The sequence below is a fragment of the Lygodium microphyllum genome, chromosome 24 (genome assembly GCF_053477565.2).
Source record: "Lygodium microphyllum isolate KBCC chromosome 24, Lygodium_microphyllum_v1.1.10, whole genome shotgun sequence".
Taxonomy (NCBI): Eukaryota; Viridiplantae; Streptophyta; class Polypodiopsida; order Schizaeales; family Lygodiaceae; genus Lygodium; species Lygodium microphyllum.
This window is the reverse complement of record NC_141158.1, coordinates 51686731-51712718: the sequence shown is the minus strand read 5'-3', so window position 1 is coordinate 51712718 and position 25988 is coordinate 51686731. Positions and strand designations below refer to the sequence as shown.

General features: G+C 43.6%; 1 protein-coding gene across 3 annotated transcripts in view; it reads right to left on the bottom strand.

The window, feature by feature from the left end:
- LOC148015087 (ARM repeat superfamily protein) overlaps positions 1 to 25988 on the bottom strand; it is a 97553-nt gene that overhangs the window by 64412 nt on the left and 7153 nt on the right. For all 3 annotated transcript variants that reach the window (XM_087665967.1, XM_087665969.1, XM_087665968.1), the window contains exons 4-5: positions 17019 to 17063; positions 16820 to 16898 (exon numbers count right to left, since the gene is read on the bottom strand). In XM_087665967.1, the coding sequence (XP_087522093.1) occupies positions 16820 to 16898; positions 17019 to 17063 (124 nt within the window). The remainder of the gene's footprint in view (positions 1 to 16819; positions 16899 to 17018; positions 17064 to 25988) is intronic.

The following is a 25988-nucleotide window of genomic DNA, read 5'->3' as shown; positions in this document are numbered from 1 at the left end:
GTCATACTTATGACCATACAACCTCTCATATGGAGTTACATCATGAATCCCTGCCGTAGGGGTTCTATTCAACACATAGACAGCAGTCACTACTTCTTCAGTCTAATAACCATTTGGCAAACTCTTCTCATTCAGCATAGCTCTTGCCAATTCCATCAGTACATTTTTCCTTTCTACTACACCATTTTGCTGCGGTGTATAGCTGCAAGTTATCTATCTTCTGATTCCATATTTAGCAAGGTAACTGTCAAAGTAATTAGAGATATATTATCCACCTCCATCCCATCTAAAACATGAAATTTTACAGCTCAACTCATTTTCAGCATGCTTTTTGAAGTCCTTGAATACATCAAACACATCATCCATATGTTTCACTATGTAAAGCCAAGTATACCTGCTGAAATCATCAATGAAGGATACATAGTAACAAGCATCACCAAACGAAGCATTATGAAATGGATCCCATACATCTGAATGTACCAACAGGAAGGGTCGTAAGCTATTCCATACATGTCTCATAAATGGAAACCATGCCTGCTTTCCAAACTGACATACATCACATACATATCCAAAGTCATGATACTTGAACTTAGGCAGTCCAAGCACAATCTCCTTCTGCTCCATAGATTTCAGCTTTTGTACATTCACATGGCCAATCCGCTTATGCCGTATCTCAACATCCTATATAGCACCACCATCATATGTGTAAACATGGCTGCTTTCAATTTTAGAATTGACGCATCAAGAGTAAACATTCTACCATCTCTTTAGCCTCTAGCAATCAATTTGCAGCCATTACCATATTCTTTAAGCAACCTCCAGATTCTGTTCTGCCATCTATCCAACTAACAAAAGATTCTTGGTTATTGTAGATACATGTAGTACATCATGTAGGGTCTTTTTATTGCCATCAGGCATCAACAAAGGTATAACTCATTTATGTTGAATAGTATGATGGGTGTCATCCCCAGTACAAACATATCCATGCGAACTTGCAACCATCTCATCAAGCCATTCTCCATGGGGTGTCATGGTTTGAAGCCCCTAAATCAATGTACCATCTCTCATCTCTGTTCTACCTAGATACATTCTTAGAAACATGCTCCATGGCAAACAACCTGTCACCCTGATCATCAAGAACTCGGCTAGATGAAGCATAATTGCCATGTTGTCTACCCTTGGATTTCATGTCAGCGTGCTTCTTACGACAATCTTTGGCTATATGCCCATATCTACCACAATAATGACAGTCCTTGTCCTTGTTGGATTAATCATTTGACTGTCAGGATCCTCCTCTGCCTCTAGGGAATCTCCCCATGCCTCGAAAACCGTCAGATCCACGCTGGCCTGGTGTATTCGTGCCATGCCAGGCATTCTACCGTTGCTGTCCATAAGCATTTCGAGTGTCTCCTCGACCTCGAAAAGAGCCACGGCCTCTGTCGCCTCTACCACGCTGGCTAGAGTAAAGAACAATGTCTCTGCTTTGAGACGTACTAGAACCTGTATTCAGCCCAAGCTTAACTTCCTCATGCAGCAGCAAAGCAATCAGCTCATCCCAATCAGGGGATTCAACTCTCACAGAAATAGACGTATCAAATGCATTATACTCTTTACCAATTCCATTCAATGTCACTGCAATCATATCATCCTCAAACACTGAAGATCCAATGGTGGCAAGCTGATTCGCTATGTTCTTGATCTTTGTAGTGTAGGCCTGAATGCTTCTATCATTCCTAGACATGTTATTGAACTGTTACTTTAGCTGAATCTTTCTTGCATGTGTTACATTTCCATAATTCTTCATGAGTATGTCCCATGCATCCTTTGGGAAACTACATCCAGTAATCTGTATAACCATAGCATCTGATATACATAAGGAAAACCAATGTAACACCTTGCAAGCTCTCTCAGTCCATAGCTTATGAGCCCTTTTCTCATCATTTATCATTCCTTTCATGTATTTCAAGTTCAACCTCATCACCTGTACATAAGTCCCAATAACCTCTGTCAACCAAAAAATTCTTCATACGAAACTTCCATAAAGCCAAAAAAAATTTGTCCATCTTTTCTCCCACAATTTGAGTGATATTGTCAGTGCCTTGAGCATTTGTCATAGTTACAGCTTAGGTATTCAATGATGTATACAACACGCAAGTATCTGACTCCTTTTCCTACAGTCCAGGACCAGTTTCCTGCTATTCAAAATAGTTTTCTACAATTCATGACAGTTTTCTTGACAACCTTATTGCTATAAACTGTATTCCAACAATGAAAAAACACAATCAACTAACCATAAACCAAGCTCAAATCTGTTCAAAACATTCTATGGTAGTGGCAAAACATCCCAGCAACAAACTATGTGTTAGAGATCACAGCCTGATTAGGGGCAGCAGGGCAGGTACGGTGGCAGAGTGCAGTCGGATAGGTGTGCAGTCGGACTGCACAGTCGAACTGCCACGTGGCAGTCCGACCAGTGCAGTCAGTCGGCTGCATTTAATGCAGCCGACAGGCTATTTTCTGGCGCCCTGTTTTGTCCAGATTTTGGCTATAAATGGCCGACATTCCCAGCAGTCTCCTACACTTCTCTGCTCGCAGATTACAGACCGGTGACGCGCAGATTCCGTCTCTGTTCGCAGATTTCAGACAGGAGACAGTGCAGACTGCAGCGGACTTCGAGGTGAACAGCAGGTTGCATCGTCGAGGTGGAGACACGCAGTCCAGCGCACTGCGCCCGTGTATATATCTGCATATCTTTGTATTCAGCACACTTTATACAGCAGATCTTCATCTTCCACTGTCTCTTTCTCTCTCTTCTCTCTCTGCGTTCTCCCTCTCTCAGTCCTACGCTTCCGCACCGCTGCACTCTGACATGGTATCAGAGCAGTGTTAGAGGGCTGACTGATCGCAGAATCAACCTGAAGAGGAGTTTCCATCGCGACACAAATTTGCGTTTTTTGCGTTTGAGGGCAGACAGGAGGGCTGCGCCTTGGAACAAGGCTGAGATGACCCTTATGAAGCGGGTTTCTTTGGAGGTACAGATGCGGACCTTGTCCGTAAACAAGTCTTCTTCGCTGCGGGAGCACATTAACAAGCTAAGGCAGCTTCAGATGCAGGTTCAGAATGCGGGGAAGCCGATTTCCTCCGAAGACATGGCGATCATACTTTTGTCCCAGTTGCCGCCACGATTCGGTACATTTTACTCTGCCCTTATTGCTTCGGGGCGAGAGTCTACTCTTTGGTGGGAAGAGTTGGTTCCTATGGTCTTGGACCAAGAGGAACAGTTAAAGGGACAAAATGCTTCCAAGTCGAAGACGCTGACAAGTCAAGCCTCTCAGAAGAAGGGGAAGGACCAAAAGAAGAAGAAGGGGGATAACAAGTCCAAGAAGGACAAGGAGAAGGACAAGGACAAAGACTCCACATGCCATATTTGTGGAAAGACTGGCCATTGGAAGAAGGATTGCCCTGACAAAGACAAGAAGGACACCAACAAGAAGGACACCAAGGATTCTGGAGCGGTGGCTGCACCCTCATCAACTGCATTTCTTCATCTAGCTGTCATTGAGGACGCTTCACCGAATGCTTCTGATGCTGCGATGACGGCTCCCCAGGCTCGAGAGTGGATCGTTGATAGTGGTGCCTCACGACACATGACTCCTTCATCAGATGGTGTTGCCCAGTTGCGACCCTCGCGTGGGCAGATTCTCATTGGAGACAGCTCTTCAGTATCTATTGCAGGTCGGGGTAAGATGCAGCTTATTCCCGATGGACGAGGTGGTACCCATACCTCAGAGGTTTTGCATGTACCAGGTTTAGGGTACCATCTCCTTTCAGTTCATAAGATTTGCTCTCTTGGCCTTTTGGTGGAGTTTGACAGTACTACAGTGCGAGTCCTTGATCGTGGATCGAGGAAGGTTCTCTCATCCGGATATGAGGAGAACGGCATTTATAAACTGAAGTCTTCCACCGCCCTCTCTACTCTTCTTCTTACCTCTCAGTCACAGTCAGAGTTATGGCATGCTCAGTTTGGTCACCTAAACTATGATTATCTTCGGAGGGCGTCATGTGGACAGCTTGTTCGAGGGCTGCCGGATATAGTGGTGAGCCAGCAGCCATGTGTCTCCTGCATTCGGGGGAAGCAGCATAGGGATGCCATTCCCCACACAGCTTCGCGGCGGTCTACTTCACCGATGGAGCTTGTATCTACGGATCTATATGGCCCTATGAGGAATGAGTCCTTGCGTGGGAGCTCGTACTTCATGCTGATCGTGGATGACTACAGCAGGATGACATGGGCCTACTTTTTGGAATTAAAGTCAGAAGCTTTCTCACACTTTAAGGATTGGCTTCTCTTTGAGGAGAACCGATCGGGCCGGAAGTTGAAGACCTTGCGATCCGACAAGGGCGGTGAATTTGTTTCTAATGAGTTTGCTCGGTTTTGTGCAGATAAAGGAATTCACCAAGAGTTTGCCAATACCAATACTCCTCAAGAAAATGGCATTCTTGAACGGAAGAACCGCAGTGTGATCGAGATGGCGCGCACCATGATGGAGCATCGACAGACCCCTCAGGTTCTGTGGGCCGAGACTGTGGCTACTGCAGTCCACATCCTTAATCGATCCCCTACTTCGGTCGTGGAAGGGATGACCCCGTTTGAGGGACGAAGCCAGATGTTTCTTACTTCAGGGTCTTTGGATGTGATGCCTATGTTCACATTCCCAAGGCTCACCGTGATAAATTTGAAGCAGCTTCCCGAAGACAGGTATTTGTTGGCTATAGCTCCCAGTCCCAAGGCTATCGATTGCATGATCCCGTCAAGCGGGATGTGTACACTAGCCGCGATGTGCGGTTTGTGGAGGTTCCGGCTACCTCAACGGGTGAGAAGCATCCCGTTCTTGGAGATCCAGGGGAGAGTTGGGCTCCTTCTACAGTTCCACTGGAGCCCATGCCTTTTGATTATGATTCTGTTTCTGACACAGAGTCTACTGCACCACCGATCACCTCAGAGGAGTTACCACCGGTGGATATTCCAGAGTCCTCTGCTGATGAAGAGAGACGAGGGGAGGTTCGGCCTCCTCCTCGTTGGGCCCGTGACACACACTGTGATTCAGGGATCGAGGGGGTTCCTGAGGAGTGGGGACCGCAGGATGGTCCACGGCGGTCACGGCGACACCAGGCACATTCTACGGAGCTTGTTTGCTCTAACTATTGTTTGATGACCCGTGTTATGCAGGATCGAGAGCCCACCTCCGTGAAGGAGGCTTTACAGTCTGCACCATGGAAGAAAGCTATGGAAGCCGAATTGGAGGCTATTGAGAGGAATGGCACTTGGTCACTCGTGCCCCGCCCCCCGAATAAGAAGGTGATTGGCGTCAAGTGGGTCTTCAAGACCAAATACCTTAGCGACGGTTCTTTGAATAAGCACCAGGCTCGCCTTGTTGCTAAAGGTTTTGCACAGCGCCCAAGGATTGACTGTCATGATACTTTTGCCCCCACAGCTCGTATGGCGACCATTAGAGCTATTCTTGCTTTGGCTGGCCATAGGAGATGGTCTATTTACCAGTTGGATGTGAAGTCGGCCTTCCTCAATGGTGATTTGAAGGAGGAGATCTATGTTGAGCAGCCTCCTGGCTTTGGATCTTCAGATGGGAAAGTCTACAGGTTGAAGAAGGCCTTGTATGGCCTCAAGCAGGCTCCGCGTGCATGGAACGAGAAGATTGATTCGTTCCTCCAGTCTCAGTTGGGATATCGGCGTTCCAAGGCCGATCCGCAGCTTTATGTTCACACTTCCGAGGATGGTTATATGTTTTTTGTCTTATATGTTGATGATTTGATTGTCACAGGTGATGATGCACAGCAAGTCCAAGAGACGAAGTCAGCTTTACATCGGACGTTCGAGATGACGGACTTGGGTCTACTCCATTTCTTTTTGGGCCATGAGATTTATCAGTCTCACAGGGGGATCTTCATCTCTCAATAGAGATATGTCCAGGAGCTCTTAGTGTCTTTTGAGATGGAGGATTGCCGGGCCCTTTCTACTCCTATGGATCCGAACTGGAAGGCCACTTCCCATTCAGCTTCTCCTTTGGCGGATGCTTCTCGCTATCGTCAGTTGATTGGGTCCTTGATTTGGCTTCTCAACACTAGGGTTGATCTATGTTTTGCTGTTGGGCTCTTGGCAGGGTTCATGAGTGAACCTAAGACGGTGCATTGGCAAGCTACTCGGAGGATACTTCGGTATTTGAGGGGGACGTCTGATTTAGGGATTCATTACCCCGCAGGGACAGATGGTTCAGATCTTGTACTTGCAGGTTGGAGCGACTCGGATTGGGCCAGTGATGTGGACCACAGGCGGTCTACTACACGTTACTGTTTTACCTTGGGTGCCGGTGTTATTTCATGGAGTAGCAAGAAGCAGCCCACGGTAGCCCTTTCCTCTACTAAGGCGGAGTATCGGGCCGCGTCGTCCACCACATGTGAGGCTGTGTGGCTTCGGAGATTATTGGAGGAGCTTGGGTGCCCCCAGACTCGTCCTACTTTGCTGCAATGTGACAATGAGAGTTGCATTGCCTTGGCACGAAACCCTGTTTTTCATGCCCGGACGAAGCACATAGAGATCCAGTACCACTTCATCAGAGAAAAGCTTCTGGATGAGACCATCACTGTGGAGTACTGCAAGACGGAGGACAATCTTGCGGATTTGTTTACGAAGGCACTTCCCCAGGCTCTACTTCGAAGACATTCCAGATCCCTCAGGCTTCTGCCCTGTCCAGGCTCTGAGAGGGGGTGTTAGAGATCACAGCCTGATCAGGGGCAGCAGGGCAGGTACGGTAGCAGAGTGCAGTCGGACAGGTGTGCAGTCGGACTGCCACGTGGCAGTCCGACCAGTGCAGTCAATCGGCTGCATGACAGGCTATTTTCTGGCGCCCTATTTTGTCCAGATTTTGGCTATAAATAGCCGACATTCCCAGCAGTCTCCTACACTTCTCTGCTCGCAGATTACAGACCGGTGACACGCGCAAATTCTGTCTCTGTTCGGAGATTTCAGACAGGAGACAGTGCAGACTACAGCGGACTTCGAGGTGAACAGCAGGTTGCATCGTCGAGGTGGAGACACGCAGTCCAGCGCACTGCGCCCGTGTATATATCTGCATATCTTTGTATTCAGCACACTTTATACAGCAGATCTTCGTCTTCCACTGTCTCTTTCTCTCTCTTCTCTCTCTGCGTTCTCTCTCTCTCAGTCCTACGCTTCCGCACCGCTGCACTCTGACACTATATCCATACAAGTATCAATGTTTGTACTATATGCAAGTAGCAGTACCAAATACAGTCAACCCACTGCTATAACCAGTAGTATTTTCTCTATTAAAACAAGAGTATCCATACCTCAAAACAGCCCAAAAACATCTCATTCAGTTGTCACTCTATGTAAGAGTTGATACATATCCAACCGATCAGAATATATTGCATGTATACCAAGTGAAGATGATAGGTATCCTTCCTGCAGACAATAACCAGTCAATACCTTGGTATAACCAACAACAAATCAGTCCAAACTTGGGACTTTCAACACTCACAATATCCCAAAAAACATCTACCACTCAAGTGGTATGATCCAAGCGTATGTCACTAGCAAATAACCATCACAGATACTTCAACCCTGTAGGTACATTGTTTCCAAATTCAGGACAACAACCAATTCACTGTTTCCAACCTGCAAATATGCTCCAAAACTGAGTGTTTAATACTCCAATATTATGCTCAAATGCATGATAATAAGAGCATATACATTGTTAGGATGAAAGCCATCAATGCCTCGGAATCACCTGCTGTTTACTGCAGTAAACAGCCAGTCTGCACAAGTCTATGCTGAATATCTCAAAATCTGTGAGGAATTTGAAAAAACTTTCTTTTACAAAGTTGTAGACCACATCAAAATGGTTAGGAAGATCAGGACATTTCTCCAAAAACCATTTCTGTAGCAAGATATAGGTTCTGCAAAAAATGGGCTAGAGGCACAGTCTCCTTTGATGATGTTTCTTCATATCTGATGTCTTGATGTCAAATGGCCACTGCCAAGCCTTCAGGCTTCAAGCGTTCAAGCTCTGATACCATGTTGAAAGAGAGAGAGAGAGAGAGAGAGAGAGAGACAAAGTGGAGCGGAAGATGAGCCTCACCTCATTGTTGTTCTTCTTCCATTATTCTTCCATCATACTAACTCAAAGAGACTTACACGCATAGGTATGACCAACCAAGACTAACTATGGTTAAGTCACTGACTACACCGACTTATTGAATGTCACACACATGTACAGTTGTATCTAGCTAATGTCGGTCACACACATAAAGATAGACTGACTGAAGAGTAATGGGAGCTTGATATTCTAACATAATTAAGTGAACAGCTGTCATAACAGCCTCTGCCCAAAAACCATGGGATAATGAAGCATGAGACAGCATCATACGGACCTTATCCTGTATGGTCCAATTCATACGCTCTGCAACTCCATTTTGGAGTGGATTATGAGAGGCAGTGAGCTCTCTCTTTATCCCTTTGCTATCACAAAATGCCTGAAAGGCCTTGGACACATATTCTCCACCATTGTCAGAGCGAAGACACTTAAGTGTCTTATCAGTTTGATTTTCCGCCAATGCCAAGAATTTTTTGAGCTTGTCAAGCACTTCATCCTTGCTACAAATAGGATAAACCCATACCTTTCGTGTAGCATCGTCGACAAAGGTGACAAAATACTTCTTTCCCCCTAAAGATAATCCTGGCATATGACATACATCTGAATGTACTAACTCTAGAGGAGAAGATTTCAAAAAAAGAGACTTTTTGTGAGACGTCTGTGCATGTTTGCCATAAATACAATGATCACAATGCTCAAAATCAGCATAACGAAGACAAGGCAAGTAACCCAAACAAGAAAGCACTTTCATTCCTATTTGACTCATGTGTCCCAACCGGCCATGCCACAAAGAAACACTTGGCTGCTCAGTCATGACAACAACATGGTCACACACACTAGATATATCAAGTGGATACAAAGTATCACTCTTGCAACCTCTGGCAATAACCCTAGATCCCTTAAATCTTCCATTTTCCATCACCAAAGGTGGTATGAAAACCATCATCATCTAGCTAACCTATGCTAATCAAGCTCTTCTTGAGCTGAGGTACATGCCGTACATGCTGAAGTATAAAGACAGAGCCATGTTGAAACTGTAATTGCACACTGCTAATTCCTGCAATCTCACATGCATAGTTGTTCCCAAGATGGACAACACCATGTCCACCTCTTGTATAAGCGGAGAACCACTCACGATGAGGGGTGACATGAAAGAAAGTACTTAAATCGAGAATCCAAGTATGCATATCATCATCTGTATTTGCAAGTAAAGCATGTGCACCAAAGTATGAAGAGACAAAGAGACAAAGAGTACGTTACTCCCACTGTCATTGTCATGAGTGACTACATTCACCTCTTCAGTTTTTACACTGCGCTTCTTAGGCTGACCGTCCTTCTCTTCCTTGCTATCATTTGTCTTCTTGCCCTTTCTTTCTCTTTCTTCCATTTGTAGCAATCATGTTTAAAATGAGCCTTCTTGCCACAATGATGACATTCAACATCTTTGCCACGTGATTTACTACGCCCCTTGCTATCATATTTGCCCTTTCGCTGTGATCTATCTCTAGTATGCAAAGCACTAGAAGACTTACTGGATGCATTGTTTCGTCAATTCATCTCTTCCATAAGTAAAGCACTCTCTACATCAGCATACAAAAGGATCACATTAGAATTGCTCATTGCAGTTTTGAATGTATCCCAACTCTCTGGTAGAGTGCAAAGCAAGAACGTAGCCTTAAATTCTTCATCAATCATGAACTTCAAGGCAACCAGCTGGCTGAAAATGGGGTCAAACTCACTCAAGTGAGTAGACATTGCTATACTCTCTTTCATACACAAATCCATAAGCTTTTTCAACCAATACACTTTGCTTGCAAGACTCTTCTGTGCATACAAATCTTTCAGTCTAGTACAAATAGCATATGCAGAATCCAAACCTTCAATGTTGAACAGCAAGGCATCAGAAATCGATAGCTCTATGGTTGAGCGTACAAGCTCATTTAACTCATCCCAATCTTCCTATTCCAGGTCTACCGGCTTTACCCCTTTGGTTTTGATCGGCTTTGCTTGCTTCTTTTGCAATAGGATATTGTAGCACTGCTTTTGCCAAACTGCAAAGTTATGTGCGCCTTCAAGCTTCTTTATGTGCATCAGATTGCTGCTGTCATTGCTGCCAGCCATGATTTTCAGCCCAAAAGTGACAGAAAAATCAGCAAATGCAGGCCCAAACTGTCACCCAAGTGACCAAGGTACAAACAAGTACCAACCAGCAATAAATGACCACGTAGAAGCACAGATTTCAGATCTGTAAATAAATTTTCAGAAGCACCAAACCATGCGCTACAGCATTCCACAACTGATTACAGTTGTTCCAAGGGCATATGCATCACATTACATGATAAATCCCAAATTTTAGCTGCAATTTTCTGTTGCACATGTACCCACGGGCATAAAACTTGACATGAACGGTCAAAAACCCCAAAAATTTTTGTGCTCAAAGCATCAACCACACATCTGCATTTTCTCTGTCATGCATAGAACAGGTCAATTTTGCCAAAATAGAGCAATTTCAGCAAAAACCCCAAATTTTACCAAATGTTGATGTCCAAATTGCGTGGAATTCAACTTGCATGTAAATATTATAACCAAATGATGCACAAATTTTGCCCAAACTGCAAAAGCCCCAAATTGCACAAGGTCCAATGTGCATCAATGTCGAGAAATTGGGTAAATTTCAGCCCAATTTGTGCATGTACATGAAAAGCCCCAAATGTTGGGAACAAAATGTCACAAATTCCTGCAATTTCTAAGACAGATTTGCTTGTCCTGCATCAAATTCCCCAAATCTGGGAAAAGCCCCAAATTTATGGGTCTAATATTGAGAAATTTCACTTAGATGAGCAAAATTTCAATAATTGTGGCAAAATTCCCAATTCATTGTGCACAATGTCTGCAATTTCTGACGCAGATGCCTCAATTTTGCAAGAACAGTACTCAGTCTGGAGAAGCCCCAAATTTCTAGGCCTAAACCTGCACAGATTTGCACACTGTGCTTGCGCGCATGAACCCCTGTCGAGTCAAGGGGAAATTCCAAGAGAATTTTGAAGAAGAAAAAAAACAAATTTGTGGCCCAAAAAATAGATGACGTGACGAGGTCCGTTGACCTGCCAATCACGACCTGTCCTTCGGCCCGTCAGTCACGCAGGACTGTCGCCAGCCACACACGCCATGCAATCCTGTCGCCCAGGTCGTCGTGCAGCCCCGTCGCGTAGCAGTGTCACATCGCCTACTCCGTCTGACGCCTGGCTGCCGTCTCGTCAGCTACCATCTCGTCGGCAGCTTAAACCTGTCGACTGCCTCTTCTACACCTATCGACTATGAATTGGATGAGTTGGATGACAGTTTTCCTCCTCTTGATCATTATCATGATGGTATATCTTTTGATCCAAGAGGTTATGGGCAGGATTTTGCACCTTTATTAGGCCAACATCCATATTTGGGTTCAGATCTTTATTTATCTCTTGTTCTGCTGCAAATAGTTTGTAGACAGCTTACTGTTTTGGCTCAGTTTCAATTCTACTTTGATTACAGAGGAGCAACACCTGCACAAGTTGGAAGTATATCCAATGAGCTTTCTTTTGACTCCTTGCATACTTGCTTTGGATATGCCCATCAAAAGATATCTCAATTTTACTACAGCACAGTTTGTAGTAGACAGCAACCTGCCTATTGTGTACACGTGTCTTTTCTTGGAGCTATGGTGGTCTAGTTCTCAATTTTATCATGTCAAATGGATGTCCATATGATCTATTTGGTTTTCCACTTCTACTTCTATCCATTACTTAGTATATATTACTGATTTTCCTATTTTTGTAACCACTTGAAACAGAGTAGTACTCTAATTCCCTTATATTCAGCCATTGTAAACAGTCTGCCAATGTTTTTGAGGACAAAAACTTCTTTTGAGTGGGGATGGATTGTAACGAGCGGGATATATGGGAAAACAAGGAAAGAATGGATAAATGGAAAAATAAGGGAAAAATATGAGTCATCCTGACGGTATTTAAGGTGTAAGAGGGTTAGGTCAATTATCATGCATTAATCAAGAAACTCTCTCTTCATATTCATAGCTTCCATGCCTTCCTTCCTCTTCTTTCCCTCTTTCTCTCTCTCAATCTGTCCTTCTCTCTCTTCTTCTAGTATTTCTCTCTCCTTGTCACTCTCTTTCTCTCTCTTTTGCTCTCTTTCTTCTCTCTCTTAGGTCCTGTTGGATTCACTTTACATTTCCACAACCAAGGCTAAGTATAAGGCCCTCTTTGATGGTGCCACGGAGGTCATCTACCTAAGGAGCTTACTAGCAACGCTTCAATTCCCATGTGTAACACTGACTGTCCTCTATTGCAACAACCAAAGTACAATTGCACCAACTGGTAACCCTATTATTGCACCTCAAATACAGCATGTCAGAGTCCATTTCCATTTTACCAAAGGAAAGTTGCGCTAAGCACCATACACCTAGAGTTTATACCTTTATCTAACAATTTTGCAAACATATTAACCAAGGTTGTCAATCAGCCGATGCCATAGTATTTATTACCCAAGATCAGCTTGGGTGCTCCTCCCCCTACTTCAAATTGACAAGGAGAGTGTGCTTCCCTCCAACTTTCCCTTCCAATTTAAGAGTGGTGGCTTTCTTCTCTTAGTAGCAACAAGATGTCATTTACAATTTCCTTTGATTCAAACATTATGTAGTTGTACTTTATATCTCCATCTGCAACATCAAGATGACTATGATTGTAAAAGGCTGCTTGGACAAGTGAACAATTCGCCTATGAGAACACTGTCCAAGTGGCACCGTTGCATTGCATTTTGCATGAACATGATCACACCTACATTGCTTCTTGCATAACTCCAATGCATTGGCATTCTGTTATGTAAACATACATCTGTATCCATTTATCCCTTTTCAGTCTTCGGAGTGGTCGCCTCTGGATCCACCATATTCGTAACATTACACGTGGCAGTCTCCGAGGTCATCTACCTTGCTTGCTTAGCTTATTATCTAGCTTGCTATCCAAACATCTTCTTTGCCTCTATACATACCGACCATATCTGCTTCATTCACGCTTAGCCTCTTTCCTTCATCATCGATACCCATTAGTGGTTGGGATAGATTTGTTTGTTTTATAAAGGTCTTGGGACTAACCATCCCTTTATCTCCCCTTGGGGCACTATTACTCAATAAACCGAAAACTTATTTTGATACCCTCACTCAATGATAAATCTTTTGAAAAACAAAACAAAGCCCTCCAAATTATAAATAAACAAATATAGTCCATTGTGTTTCCATCAGCCTTTACAAGACTTAGTAGGCCAGTAGGCAGCCAACGGACACCCTTTGTCTAATGCTCTGTCCTCTCTGGGTTGAGCACTTGGGCTCACTTGGTAAGATAGCCATCGCCTCTATAGTCTTGGTAGGTCACTGGGCAACCACTTTGTACCCTTTTACCCGATGCCTTGGCCGCTTTCGGGTGAGATGCCTTTGGAAACGAAAAAGCAAAAAGGCTTGGGCTTGTTTACAATCACTTTCTAGTTCTAGTTTTGGGCCTAAGAGGGGGTGTTGAGCTTAAATGACCATTAGCTTTCATTAAACAGCCCAATACTTAAGTTAACTAATGAATTTTAACCATTCTTTTAAACCAGGAGTGGTTAGAGAGAGTTTCACTCTCCCACATGTAAACCCTAATTTGGGAGGCCCCAAACTTTCTATACATAGACAGCTTGCCCTCCCATTCAGTTAATCTCATTTTTGCAAGTTTCAAACGCTCTAGCTTTGCAACCCACACCTTGTTCACAAAAGACATCTCAATTGAGGCTGTGTCATTGTCTCCTTCCATCCGGCACCTCCACCCTGCAGTCCACACCATCTACTGCTGCTGTCCAGCCTTGATGAGTGCTGTTGTTCACTTTCCCTGCTGTCGACAACAGTCAACTGCCACATAGCAAAATTTGCTGTGATTGAACTTTGCACCTGTTGGCTGCCACCCTACCCTCAAAGACTGCAGCAACTACTGGCTGCCACCCTACCCTCAGAGACTGCAGCAGCTGCTGCATTTTGATCGGCTGGCTGCCCTACAAGCTGCCATGTCATCACCAACTATTGACAGTTTTCTCTCTCCTTTACGTGTTTGACATTCTAGCATCATCCTTTGTTGTGTTTGCTACTATCCAACATCTAGGAGGCTGCCTTGCTACGATTCAGGATCCGTCAGGAGTGCGACACACTCTCTAGCTCATTATCTTTGCCTCAGTCCCTCGAGACACAAGAGTTTGGTGGGGCACAATATTCCTTCATTGCATAGTGTGCACGCTACATGAGCGTTGTATTATTGAGATTCATTCATTTATAATCTTCATTGTGTTCATTGTCTCTGAGTCACCCCAATCCTAACTGTGTTCTATTAAGTCTACGCTTTGTCATACATTTTCATTTATGTTTCTACATTTGTGTATTTCTTTACAGGATCAACATGGACCACCTCTCCTCCTCCTAGTATGACCCAAACTCCCCCTCCATACACCTCTCTCATGCTAAGAGGAACCTACCCACGACATAACCTCAATCAATTACACATGTAGCATATATGGATTTAACCCTAACAACCTCTCTGCCCTAAAGATGTCATACTACAAGGATTACTTCCTAAGAACCACAAAAGATGATTTCATTGAGAGACTAGTGTACCTAGACATATGCATGCCACATGAGATCCATGGGCATTGGCCAGCTCAAGGTTCCTTCTCACCAATTGGAAATCAAAACATGAGCAATATTCTCGATTCATAGTCACAAGTCATGAGCAAGATGGGGCCTTGGGATGCAGATACACTATCCCTCTAATAAAATCCAAATAGAGACATGTTCCAAAAAAGGGGACGTCCCCTTTCCAACCCCTTGCAATCCTTCCCCCATTCCTTTTTTTGGGATGGGCAAGGAATATTCCCCCTCTAAGAACAATTTGATTTATTTTTGGAGTTTTTGGGCAGTTTCAATGTGCAATTTTTTCACATCCTTTTGCACATGGGCTTTCACACAAACTCAACCAGAATTTCAAAACAGCCCAAATCACACATGTATGCACATGCACACACGAGCACACACGAGCACCGTCTCAATTGTCAAACAATTATGTGACAATGGAGTCATGGAGACACACACACACACACACGCACACCCTGCCCTTGCCCCCGTACCCCCCCAAACACACATTTGATTACATCAATCCACATTCTTAAGTTTGGAGTTGTTTGGTGTCTTATGCATATTATCTGTTTTTCAATGCTGACGCCATCCTTGCTTTTGGTCATACCACGTCATGTCCATGTTCTCATCACCATCACCATCCCTATCCCCCATAACGTGTGACTATGTCTTGATTGTTCCCAATGAAAATGCATTCGATTGCCTTGTCTTGAGGTTTACAGTGCTAGAGTCTATGAACATGTATATAAGCTAGACATCCAAAAGTGTTGTACAGCCTTATGCCCATTCCATGCTTCATAAGGAGTAATGGCTTGTGTACATGTTTGTTTCAGCACATAGCGAATCATCAAATAGCATCCAGCTAATATCTGTCAAGCAAAGATTTTCCTTCAAGAATACACGTAGCCATTCTAAGGTTGACATGGACCCCCCCCCCCCCCCCAAAACAAAAGGCCGGCCACGGGCCCCCTCCACAAATCACTATAAAGTGTGATGAACTCGGAACCACTGGTATTCTCTGCCATAACAAGAAGATTCTGAAACAAAAACAATGGTCCCACACCACAAATAGCAAGTGAATGCATTGTGAAACAGAAACTCGCTGTCAAAAGAAACTCAAATGTAGTAAGAATATCAATGAAGTGTTGAGGTGTCTACATCTCCAATGGTGTAGAGTTCAAATAAGAACTCTATACTATCAAGATGCTCGAGCAACTTAGTCACAAAGTGGACAACCCAAGATAGGGAAAAGACCAATATAATGATAGAGTGCACAAGATAATAGATGAACCAACTGTATAAGGACTTCCAAAATGATTATAGATGCCTCTTTGAAAACAGATCACTGACCTGTTATCATAAACCCAAATAAGAATCTACATAAGGCCAAACATGGGTGCACCTTTGACATTTACCCCTGCCTTATAATCACCAAGAGAAAATCATTGCTCTCAAAGTGGCATAGGAAGTTTCATTCCAATAATGAATCAGTACATACCATTGCAAAAGAAGTCCTCGGTAGACTGATTGATGTATGAAGCCAACAGGGCACTCGGGCATCACTTACTCGTTAACAATTGTTTTGTGTAAGTATTCATACAATCGAAGAGTTTGGCCTGATAAACTCAGTCTTTCAATTGCAAATGACCTAATTTTTTAATAATATTCGCACCATAATACAAAGTATCTAATCAAATACATGCTTGCACTTCAGAAAACATCATGGCTTTTTTACATTCCCAATCTACTACTGGTTGGACTCTCTCATCCTTACAGCTGTTCAAACAAGGCAAGAAAACCACACTTCAGTACCTAAGGGGAAATCCCCAATCGGCTGGAATGCACTAATAAAATGATATTCGATCTTGCTACTGCTTCCACTAAAAAGTCCATGAAGAAATCTCATCAAACTATGATCATTTACCTGCTCAATTAAGGCAGGTTCTCGATCACCGCCTGATTGAAACAAGCCTACACAAGTACTCAGAAACCTAGGCATGAACCTATTCAAAGTACGAACAACAGAAAACTTCTATGTTAGAGAGTGGATTATGTTCATATTCAATACATATAGAAGAGATTGTACAACGTCACAAAGAACAGAAGTCAAAAAAACTACTTACGGGATAAAGTCTTCTCGAAGGTCACGGGCCAAGGTAGCAACAAGGCTGCAAACAAGAAGCAAGATGCAAAACCCAAAAGTCAGCAATGAATCTTTGAACAAACAAAAGCAAAATTACCAAAGCATTTTGCCAATATCTCAAAAGAAGTGATTGGCTTTATGTAAATTGCCAAAACAGTGCTAATTCTTACCAAACCTTTTAAAAATCTCTCGATTCAACATGTCATTCATGAAATATATTCACCCTCTTTCTTTTAAAGCAAAAGGTAACAAGATCAACACTTGGATATGTTTAAGCCTCACAAATCATGATTGTTACCATGGAAAGATGGCACAAGAACATGAAGGTAAAGGAAAATATAGATGTTAGTGAAACTCGATGAATGTAAGACAAGATAGTAATGCTATTGTTAAAGTGTGAGGATGCTCAAATGATCAGTGATTTAATGTCAAGATGCACATGGAAGCTGGATTAGACTTTCAAAACAAAACCCAATCACCCTCTACAAATGCCAAAGCTCTACGTTGACGGTTAGCTGCCTTATTTTGCTTTTCTTGAGTCTTTTGGAGAGCTATTTTTCCTTTAGCATAAACTTCATCCATACTCTACCATTAGCTTTAATTTAACAGCCCCAAAACTCAAGTTAATCAATGAATTTAAACCATTCTTAGACCGGGAGCTGTTCGAGAGAGTTTCAGTGTCCCACATGTAAAACCCTAATTTTGGAGGTCCCGTACTTTCTATAAATAGACAGCCTACTCTCCATTCAACCAATCTCGTTTTTGCAGGTTTCAAGCACACCGTTCCCGAAGGACATCTCAGCCAAGGCTGTCTAACATTGTCTACATCCATACGGCACATGTTTCCAGCCTTTAGGTGCAGTCTACACCATCTACTGCTGCTGCCCAGCCTCATCGACAGCTGCTGATCACTCACCTTGCTGTCGCTAGCTTCCACATAGTAGCAACTGCTGCATTTGCACCTGCTGGCTGCAGCCCTGCCAGTCGCCTGCAGCAATTGCTGTGTTTTGACCAGCTGACTATCGTATAGCCTGCCACATCATCACCAACTGCTGCATTGACTGTTTTCTCTCTCCTTTGCGTATCCAACATTGTATCTGCTGGCATCATCATCTACTGCGTTTGCTACTACCTAAATCTTGGAGGCTGCTTTGCTGTGATCGAGGATCCATCAAAAGTACAACACACTCTCCAGCTCATTACCTCTACCTTGGTCCTCAAGACACGAGAGTTCAAGGTACAGTATTCCTTCACTACAGATTGTGTTTGTTGCATGAGCATTGTATTATTCAGATTCATTCATTTATGATATTCACTATGTTAATTCTCTAAGTTACCCTAACACTAATTGTGTTCTATTGAGTTTATGCTTTGTTGTACGCTTTCATTTTTGTTTCTGCGTCAAGGTATTTCTTTACACTTTTTCCCAATGATAGGGGTAATTGGCTCTGCATCTCCAAGGCAAACCAAACTAGTCTCACCCATGGGATCCATCTCATCATCTCTAATGCCCAGCTTGGCTGCCAATTCTGGGAAATGAAGTTGGCATGTGCACCTACCATCAAAGAAAACTAAAGCATGTTGATTCCTCACTTTGCCCCATACACAGCATGGCTCTACAACATCTATGTTTGGTTGCTCACCGACAAGATCAAATGCCAATCCAGCTGAAGTTTTATACTTCTTGCCTTTCTAATTCCTTATTGTCATATGCATGGTTTTTATACTTACATTCTAGGCACTCACATGCTATATGCCTCTCTTGTTCACAAACATAGCATTTTTTTGCATCATACAATGCCTTCTTTTCAACAGATTTCTTAGCACTAGCAAATAACGTTTTGCCTTGTTTGTCTTTTTGAAAGCATGACTTAGACTAATTTTCAGCTTGTTTTTTTTTAGGATTTAAACATGCTACCCAAAAATTCAGTCTTGATATCCTTATTTTCACCATTGCCCTTCGAAGCATCTTTGCTATCGCTAAATCCTCTGGCATGGTCTTTCATCAATGTATAAGCTATATTTGTATTTTCCAATCAATTGTGCAATGTTGTTCACCTTTTGTCTTAGTGCAATAGTCACAATTTTCTTTGGGCAAACTAGAACAGAAGGTCTTAGCCATTGTGACCTCTCAAAACAAAAAAAAAACAACCGCCAACAAAGTTGCCTACATTTTGTTTGTATACTCTTTCAAATCAGCACAAAATATTGCATCCATGTGCAAAGTTGTTGTCACATCCACTTCTAAAGTGTTTGTGCACCATTGGGAAGAGAAAACCCATTTAAAATGCATCCAAGTTGCTGATGCCTTACTTTGCATCAAAAGGGTTGTCCACAGTGAAGTGCATTCCCTTTTAAGAAAGTGGCTGCCTTGCCCACTTTCGAATCTCAAAAAAATTGGCCCTAGAGCAAGCCACATCAAATTGTTGAATGAATGTCAAAGCCTTCAATCTATCATGCTTACCATTAAAGGTCTCAAATTTGATTGTTGCCCCACCTTCTTTTTGGTCTTCAACTTTACCCAAAGGTGTCAAGTTATCATACAATGGTGGCCTGGGTGATGACATTCTTGCATTTGCATTATATGCCCAGTAGGACCTCACAATTGACCAAACATTCCAGTTTGCATTCCTAGTTGCATACCAATGTTATCATACATGCTAATGTGCATTTCGGGTTGCAATGCCCCATGAAAATTCCCTTGAACACCTAACATAGGTGGCTGAAAAGCAGCAGCATTTTGCATGTCAACATTGGCGGCTTTAGTGGCATCCATAGCCTGAAACACCAATCCACCCCCAAAATAACCTAGATGCATAGATGGTTGAGGAATTGTCTGTTGTCCATGAGGAATATGCTGCACACTATTCCCTAAAGGACGACCATGCTGCTGAACTGGAGTTCTCTACACATTCAACATTACATGTGCCAGTGTATGCAATACTTTTGGCTGAACAGCTTAGCCATGAGCCTCACTTGGCTGTTTAGAATGCGACGCAACCTTTTTTCCTTTAACATTGAGAACTGACCGCATAGATTCAGCAAATTGGGGTTGCTGAATTAACTATTGCAAGTTGGTAACAGCACTTGCCAACTATGCCCTGAACATTGCATTTGCTTCCTGAGCACCTTGGACTTGTGGAGTTACATGTGATTGAGCTGCATGCTCACCAATCACTGAAGCATTTTCAACATTCATGCATGTGATTGCTCCTCGAGAGTAGAGATTGCATTTGCTTCTTGAGCACCTTAGACTTGTGGAGTTACATGTGATTGAGCCGCATGCTCACAAATCACTGAAGCATTTTCAACATTCATGCATGTGATTGCTCCTCGAGAGTAGAGATGACCACAAGCTCACCTCCTTCAAAAAGATGGTGATGTCCCGGCAATGGAACCATGAAAGCAATCTTCGGAAGCCCAAAGGGCAATAGACCATAATTTCGCAAACACTTAATTTAGGTTGGCAATAAGCTCACCAAGAAAATTTCACACATAGTCGGAGCTAGAGTACTCATGCACCACATGACACGTGTTGGCCCCAAAGCTTGACACCCCTTTTGGTATTTCTTTAGATTACTCGTGTATACTCAAAGTTAGTTGAAAATGGTTGTATTTCAGCAATTTCCTGAGATAAAACCGATCCATGGGTGCACAATGACCTTGTCAACTTCAATGTTGGCTCCAACCAACTGTAGAGTATTCAAAAATGTGAATGAACACTTCAGTCTACCAAACCGTTAGAGATTTATTCATCCCTTGGACAAGCATTGTCAAGTTACCATTGTACAATTAGCACTCTCGAGCACAATTATGCATTTCCTATTTGAGGTTGGACAGTTATGCAATCAATAGGTTGTTTCCAGCATTCCCGAGCAATGGGGCAAGCAGACACACCATGAAGGATGCCACATTGCAATCTCATTTTTTATCGGCACATTATTGATTATTTTATTCAATGATTTCATCAGTGCTACAATCGGCCAACCTAATCAATTTTTATATTTGTAAGTCCTTTATTGCTTGGCATGTCCCAATCATTCCACTTGTCTATTTTAGGTGGAGAGAACGAGAGAGAGAGAGAGAGAGAGAGAGAGAGATTGACTCGCAAAGATGCTTTGACAACCCGTTTGTACAGCTCCTTTCTTCATTTCAGCATTCATATACTACAGATTTCTACCTTCTACTATCTCTTCTCTCTCTCCCTCTTCTCTTTGTTCATTGTCTTTCAGTCTTGTCCACACGCTTCCACATTCACTGCAATCTAACATGGTTTAAACACGTTTGGAATGAGCAGAGCAAGCCCTAGTACGCACCATTTCAAAAAGACAGAGGGATCTGCCCTTGTTATTGTGTAAGTCATTCACTTCACAATGTCTTCCTGATCGACACAGAGTTTTAGGCTATTATGGTTCCTAAGGTACCCGTGTTACCAGCTCTTCCTTCAAATCATAAGCTCAATGTGGAGAATTACCGCATCTAGTGGGTAATGATGCTTGCCATCCTGGAGTTCTATGATTTGGCAAAACTCGTGACCAAGGCTATAGACCATCCTACAGCTCGTGATCCCTCAAAGCTTTCTCCTGATGAGAAAGTAAGTTGCTCAAGCACATTGGGATAAACTAAATATCCACATCGGTTCTTCTCTCTTTCTGCCAGGACAGGGACCTCACAGTGAACTTGGGGAAAACCAAGATCATGGTATTCAACACATCCACGCAATGGATCCGCTGGTCAGTGCCCCACTTCAAATACGGAGAGGATATTGTCGAGGTGGTCCAAAAATATGTTTACCTGGGGATCACATTCTCAGGGCCGAGATTCACCCTGAGGAAGGCCGCGGCGAACAGACTGACATGCAGCTACACTACCCTGGGATCCATGAAAAGCCAATGTGCACATCTACAATTTCATGAACCTCGGACAAAGCTATGGCTCTTTGATACCTTGGTCACACCAGCACTTCTGTATGGGGTCCCGATATGGGGGTCTAGCCTCTACCATACGCGGCGAACCACACAATATCAACCACTGCCTGAAGGGGAGGAGAGATACGAAGGATGGGAGCAAATGGAACGCCCCCTGGTGTTGATGATCTCCCAGCTGATCAGGAGTAAACCATCAGTACCACACGAGATCGTGAGGGCAGAATTGGGAGCACCACCTATAGTGGCAAAGGCCCTATCCCAGACAGTGACCTTCCTGCACAGGCTTCGGAGCCTACCGTGACACAGATACTTCGGCCTCCCACTAGAATCATCCAAACAACTCACATCGCAAGGGGACACTGAATGCTTGTACGCCCGTACTCAAGCCTCGCTGCAGCTACATGGGCTATACATGGACCACCTCCCGCCCCTACAATATAGTCTGGACTGCCTCCACCTGAAGATTAGCCGGGAGGAGCTGAACCGCGTCATCAGGATGGATATTATTCAGCTACACACAGCCACGACATGGGTGTTACCGGTCGAGGATCTAGGGAAGAAGATGGCCTTCTACCGAGAGCACCTCCTACGCCTCACACATGACGGCTTCATTATACGCCCGAGATACATGGATGTGCACCTGTCCCATGGGGTCCGAAGTGCCATCGGGCAACTCCATACATCATCACACCAGGTAGGGATCGAGACAGACAAATACAGAGCGGACTCTCTCTCCCCAGAGGACAGGATATGCCAACTCTGTCAATTGGAGCCAGAGACAGAAGAACATTACATATGCAGATGCCCGATGTACTACGAGATCAAAGGCCACTTCCACTGTCTCTTCAAGGAGGGATTCGGGCCACTCTCCCAAATACTAGACTTTCCCAACCAGAAATGCCTCGGGCTCTTCCTCCTAGAGCTACACCGACATAGATACCACCTTCTACAGGTCTGGGACCAAACAGCCGAGAACACACAACAACACACCCTCTAAGAGTTCTACAGACCCTGGGCCACCCCCTCTACAGCGAGGACTGCAGCCAACCGACCAATGGCCCCACCCCAAGGAGTCACCTTGGATAGATCTACAGAGAGAGGCAAAGCTCGCCACCCACATCCAGCAAGGCCATGCCCCTGCAGGAGACATCACCTACAAATACAGTGGATACCACATCGCCACCGGGGAGCCATACCCCGCCGCTTCAGCCTCTCCATGCTAGATAGGCCCATACAGGACATCTTAAGATGACCACACTCCATGAGCAGTTCCACACTGCACTTGAAACGCATCTAGATTGTATCGAGTCTGTATACCATTTTGTACCTACTCACCTAGTTCACCATAACACTAGATAGTAACTTTACTAGGACTTGGAAAACTTCCCAGACATTTTGTATGTAACTTTTTGGTCTCATAGACCAAACTTAGCCTTTTGTAGACGTTAATATAACTAACTCTCTCTCTCTCTCTCTCTCTCTCTCTCTCTCTCTCTCTCTCTCTCTCTCTCTCTCTCTCTGTGCAGCCATTATTGCTCACATCAAGCACTTAACAGTGGCTTGGGAGATAGGCTTGGAGTCGAATCAAATGTACAATCAAATGAATGTCATGAAGGAAATGTCTTTCGAGGTTCAAATGTGGACTTTGAGTCCCAACAATTCTTCCTCTGCGCGAAAGCATGTCAATTAGCTTTGGCAACTGTAAATGGAAGCCCAAAATGCAAGGAAGGTGATTACCTTGGAGGACATGGCGATACCTCTATTAGCCTACCCATGTTACTTATGTAAGTTTGTCATCTCCTGGTTGTGAGCTCCTATCAGAGTTTGACGGAGACATAGGAGCTCTGGCAATTTTGGTGCATTTTCTTTATTTGTCAACTTCTTATGTGCATTCCTAGGCCAATTTTTGCTTTCCATAATCTGCCTATACCTGCCAAACATTGTCATTGTCATCTGGGATTTTTTCAAGGGTCCCCCCCTACTTTTTTGGCATTTTTCTTTAGTGACCAGCATTAAATGTTGGTCAGCCAGCTTTTTTGGCACCTACTGGTGTAGGTCAACCAGCTTTTTTGGCACCTATTGGTGCAAGTCGACTAGACTTGGGCATTTATGGCTATTTATAGCCAACCCCCCACTTGGGCAAACACACACACATGCTTCAATCTTCCCTTTGCATGTGCACACTCCAACACTCCGACTCTTCGTGCTTGGTGCTGCCATTATCGACAGCTTGATCTGGTGCCCTCACTGACACCTCTGGGCTGCATGTAGGGATTGATCAATCCATCATCATTGTGTCAGCATTCTTCTTCAATCAGTGTAGTATTCTTCCTTCATCTTTTGCGCTCTCTCTCTCTCTCTCTCTCTCTCTCTCTCTCTCTCTCTCTCTCTCTCTCTCTCTCTCTCTCTCATCCGCTCCCAAGTGTATGGGGCCATCAACCTAGCATCAGAGGCCTTCAAGGTCGATGCCTCAACCACCTATAAGTGGAGGAAAGCAGTTGATGAGAGAGCAGCCACTGCTCTAGAATCCTTTGAAGATTTCTCCTTCTCCTTTTCCAGTATAGAAATGCAGTAGTTAATAGATAAGAATACAATGTCTATTGCCTTGATTAAAAGGTGAACAATGAGCATCGGACTAAATGTTTGGCATAAATGGAAACTTTCATGGAAATGTACGTAAAGCTACAAGTGGAGCGTAAATTGGTGTTAGAGAGATTCCAACCTCTTGTTGTTGGTAGTGTCTCTAATGCAATGGGTGTAATGCAAAAAGTGATAACTTATTTTTAACTAGCAAAAGAAATCAAAGGATTTGTCTAAACACTTGCAAATAAAATAGGTTGAATATGATTCATTGGAATTACGACATGTTCAGAAAATTGTAGAAATGCAACACTTGATAGATAAGAATAAAATGTCTATTGCCTTGTTTGAAGGATGAAAAAATGAACTTCAGAGTGAATGTTGGTCAGCTACATTAAATGCAGCCAGCTGTACACCTGCTGTCCGACCTACACTAACTGACCTGCGAAAAAACTGTAGGACCTGTCCTGTTGTGCCACATGGCCCCTGCACTCCCTATCGCCTGTTGTACGGACTGTCTGCCATGTGGCTTGCCTGGTACAACTGCAGAAAACAGCTTGGATCTGAAACTGCTTGTTTAAGGAATGCCAATCTCTAACATCCTCACATAGCCCTATAGGAGTTTACAGCATAGTTCGGCAAAGCATTTCACACCTCAGCTGCCATGTATTTTTCCCATGCACATCCCCATTCCACGCCATTTGCTATAAATAGCAAAAAAACTGGAAAACTAGCTGACTGCCGATCTGGCTGACCTATACAGTCAGTCCAACTACAATAAATGCAGTATGACTACATTTAACGATGAAATGATGACGTGGTAGGTCCTGAAGAAAATCACATCAGTTTGAACTTTGAAAGTTGGACAGCCTCTAGCAAGGCAATATAGGCTATGAAATGCCTGTCAAACACTGAAATGTACACTAAAATGAATGAAGGCATGGTCAAAGCTCCTATGTCCCTGTTAGACTCTATATAGGGCTCAGAACCAAGAGATGACAAACTAACAGACTAAATAAGGCAAGCTGACACTAACAACCTTCTTCGTCACCTTCATCTCTGAAAAACAACAGAAGAGATATGGGATGAACTTCAAGTCACATTCGAGGGAGAGAGAGATGATTTTTGAAGATGCAGTTATTTGGTATCTCCTACAATTCTTCACAAACTCTTAAACAACATCTTGACCATTTAAGTTTCCTTTACCAACAATTGACCACTCTCAATACTCGTCTAGATAACAACGACAAAAAGGTTGTACTTCTTAACAGCTTGATGAAAGAAGGAAATTTCAATGAAACTGTGACCGTCCTCAAGGCGGCTCGAGAGATTGAAGTATGAGGAGATGGTCGCCATTGTTTTGGATGACGAGAAATGCAACAAAGATGCCAACATAGCACAACTTTCTACACTAAGAATCAACCACCTAAGTGCCAATATTG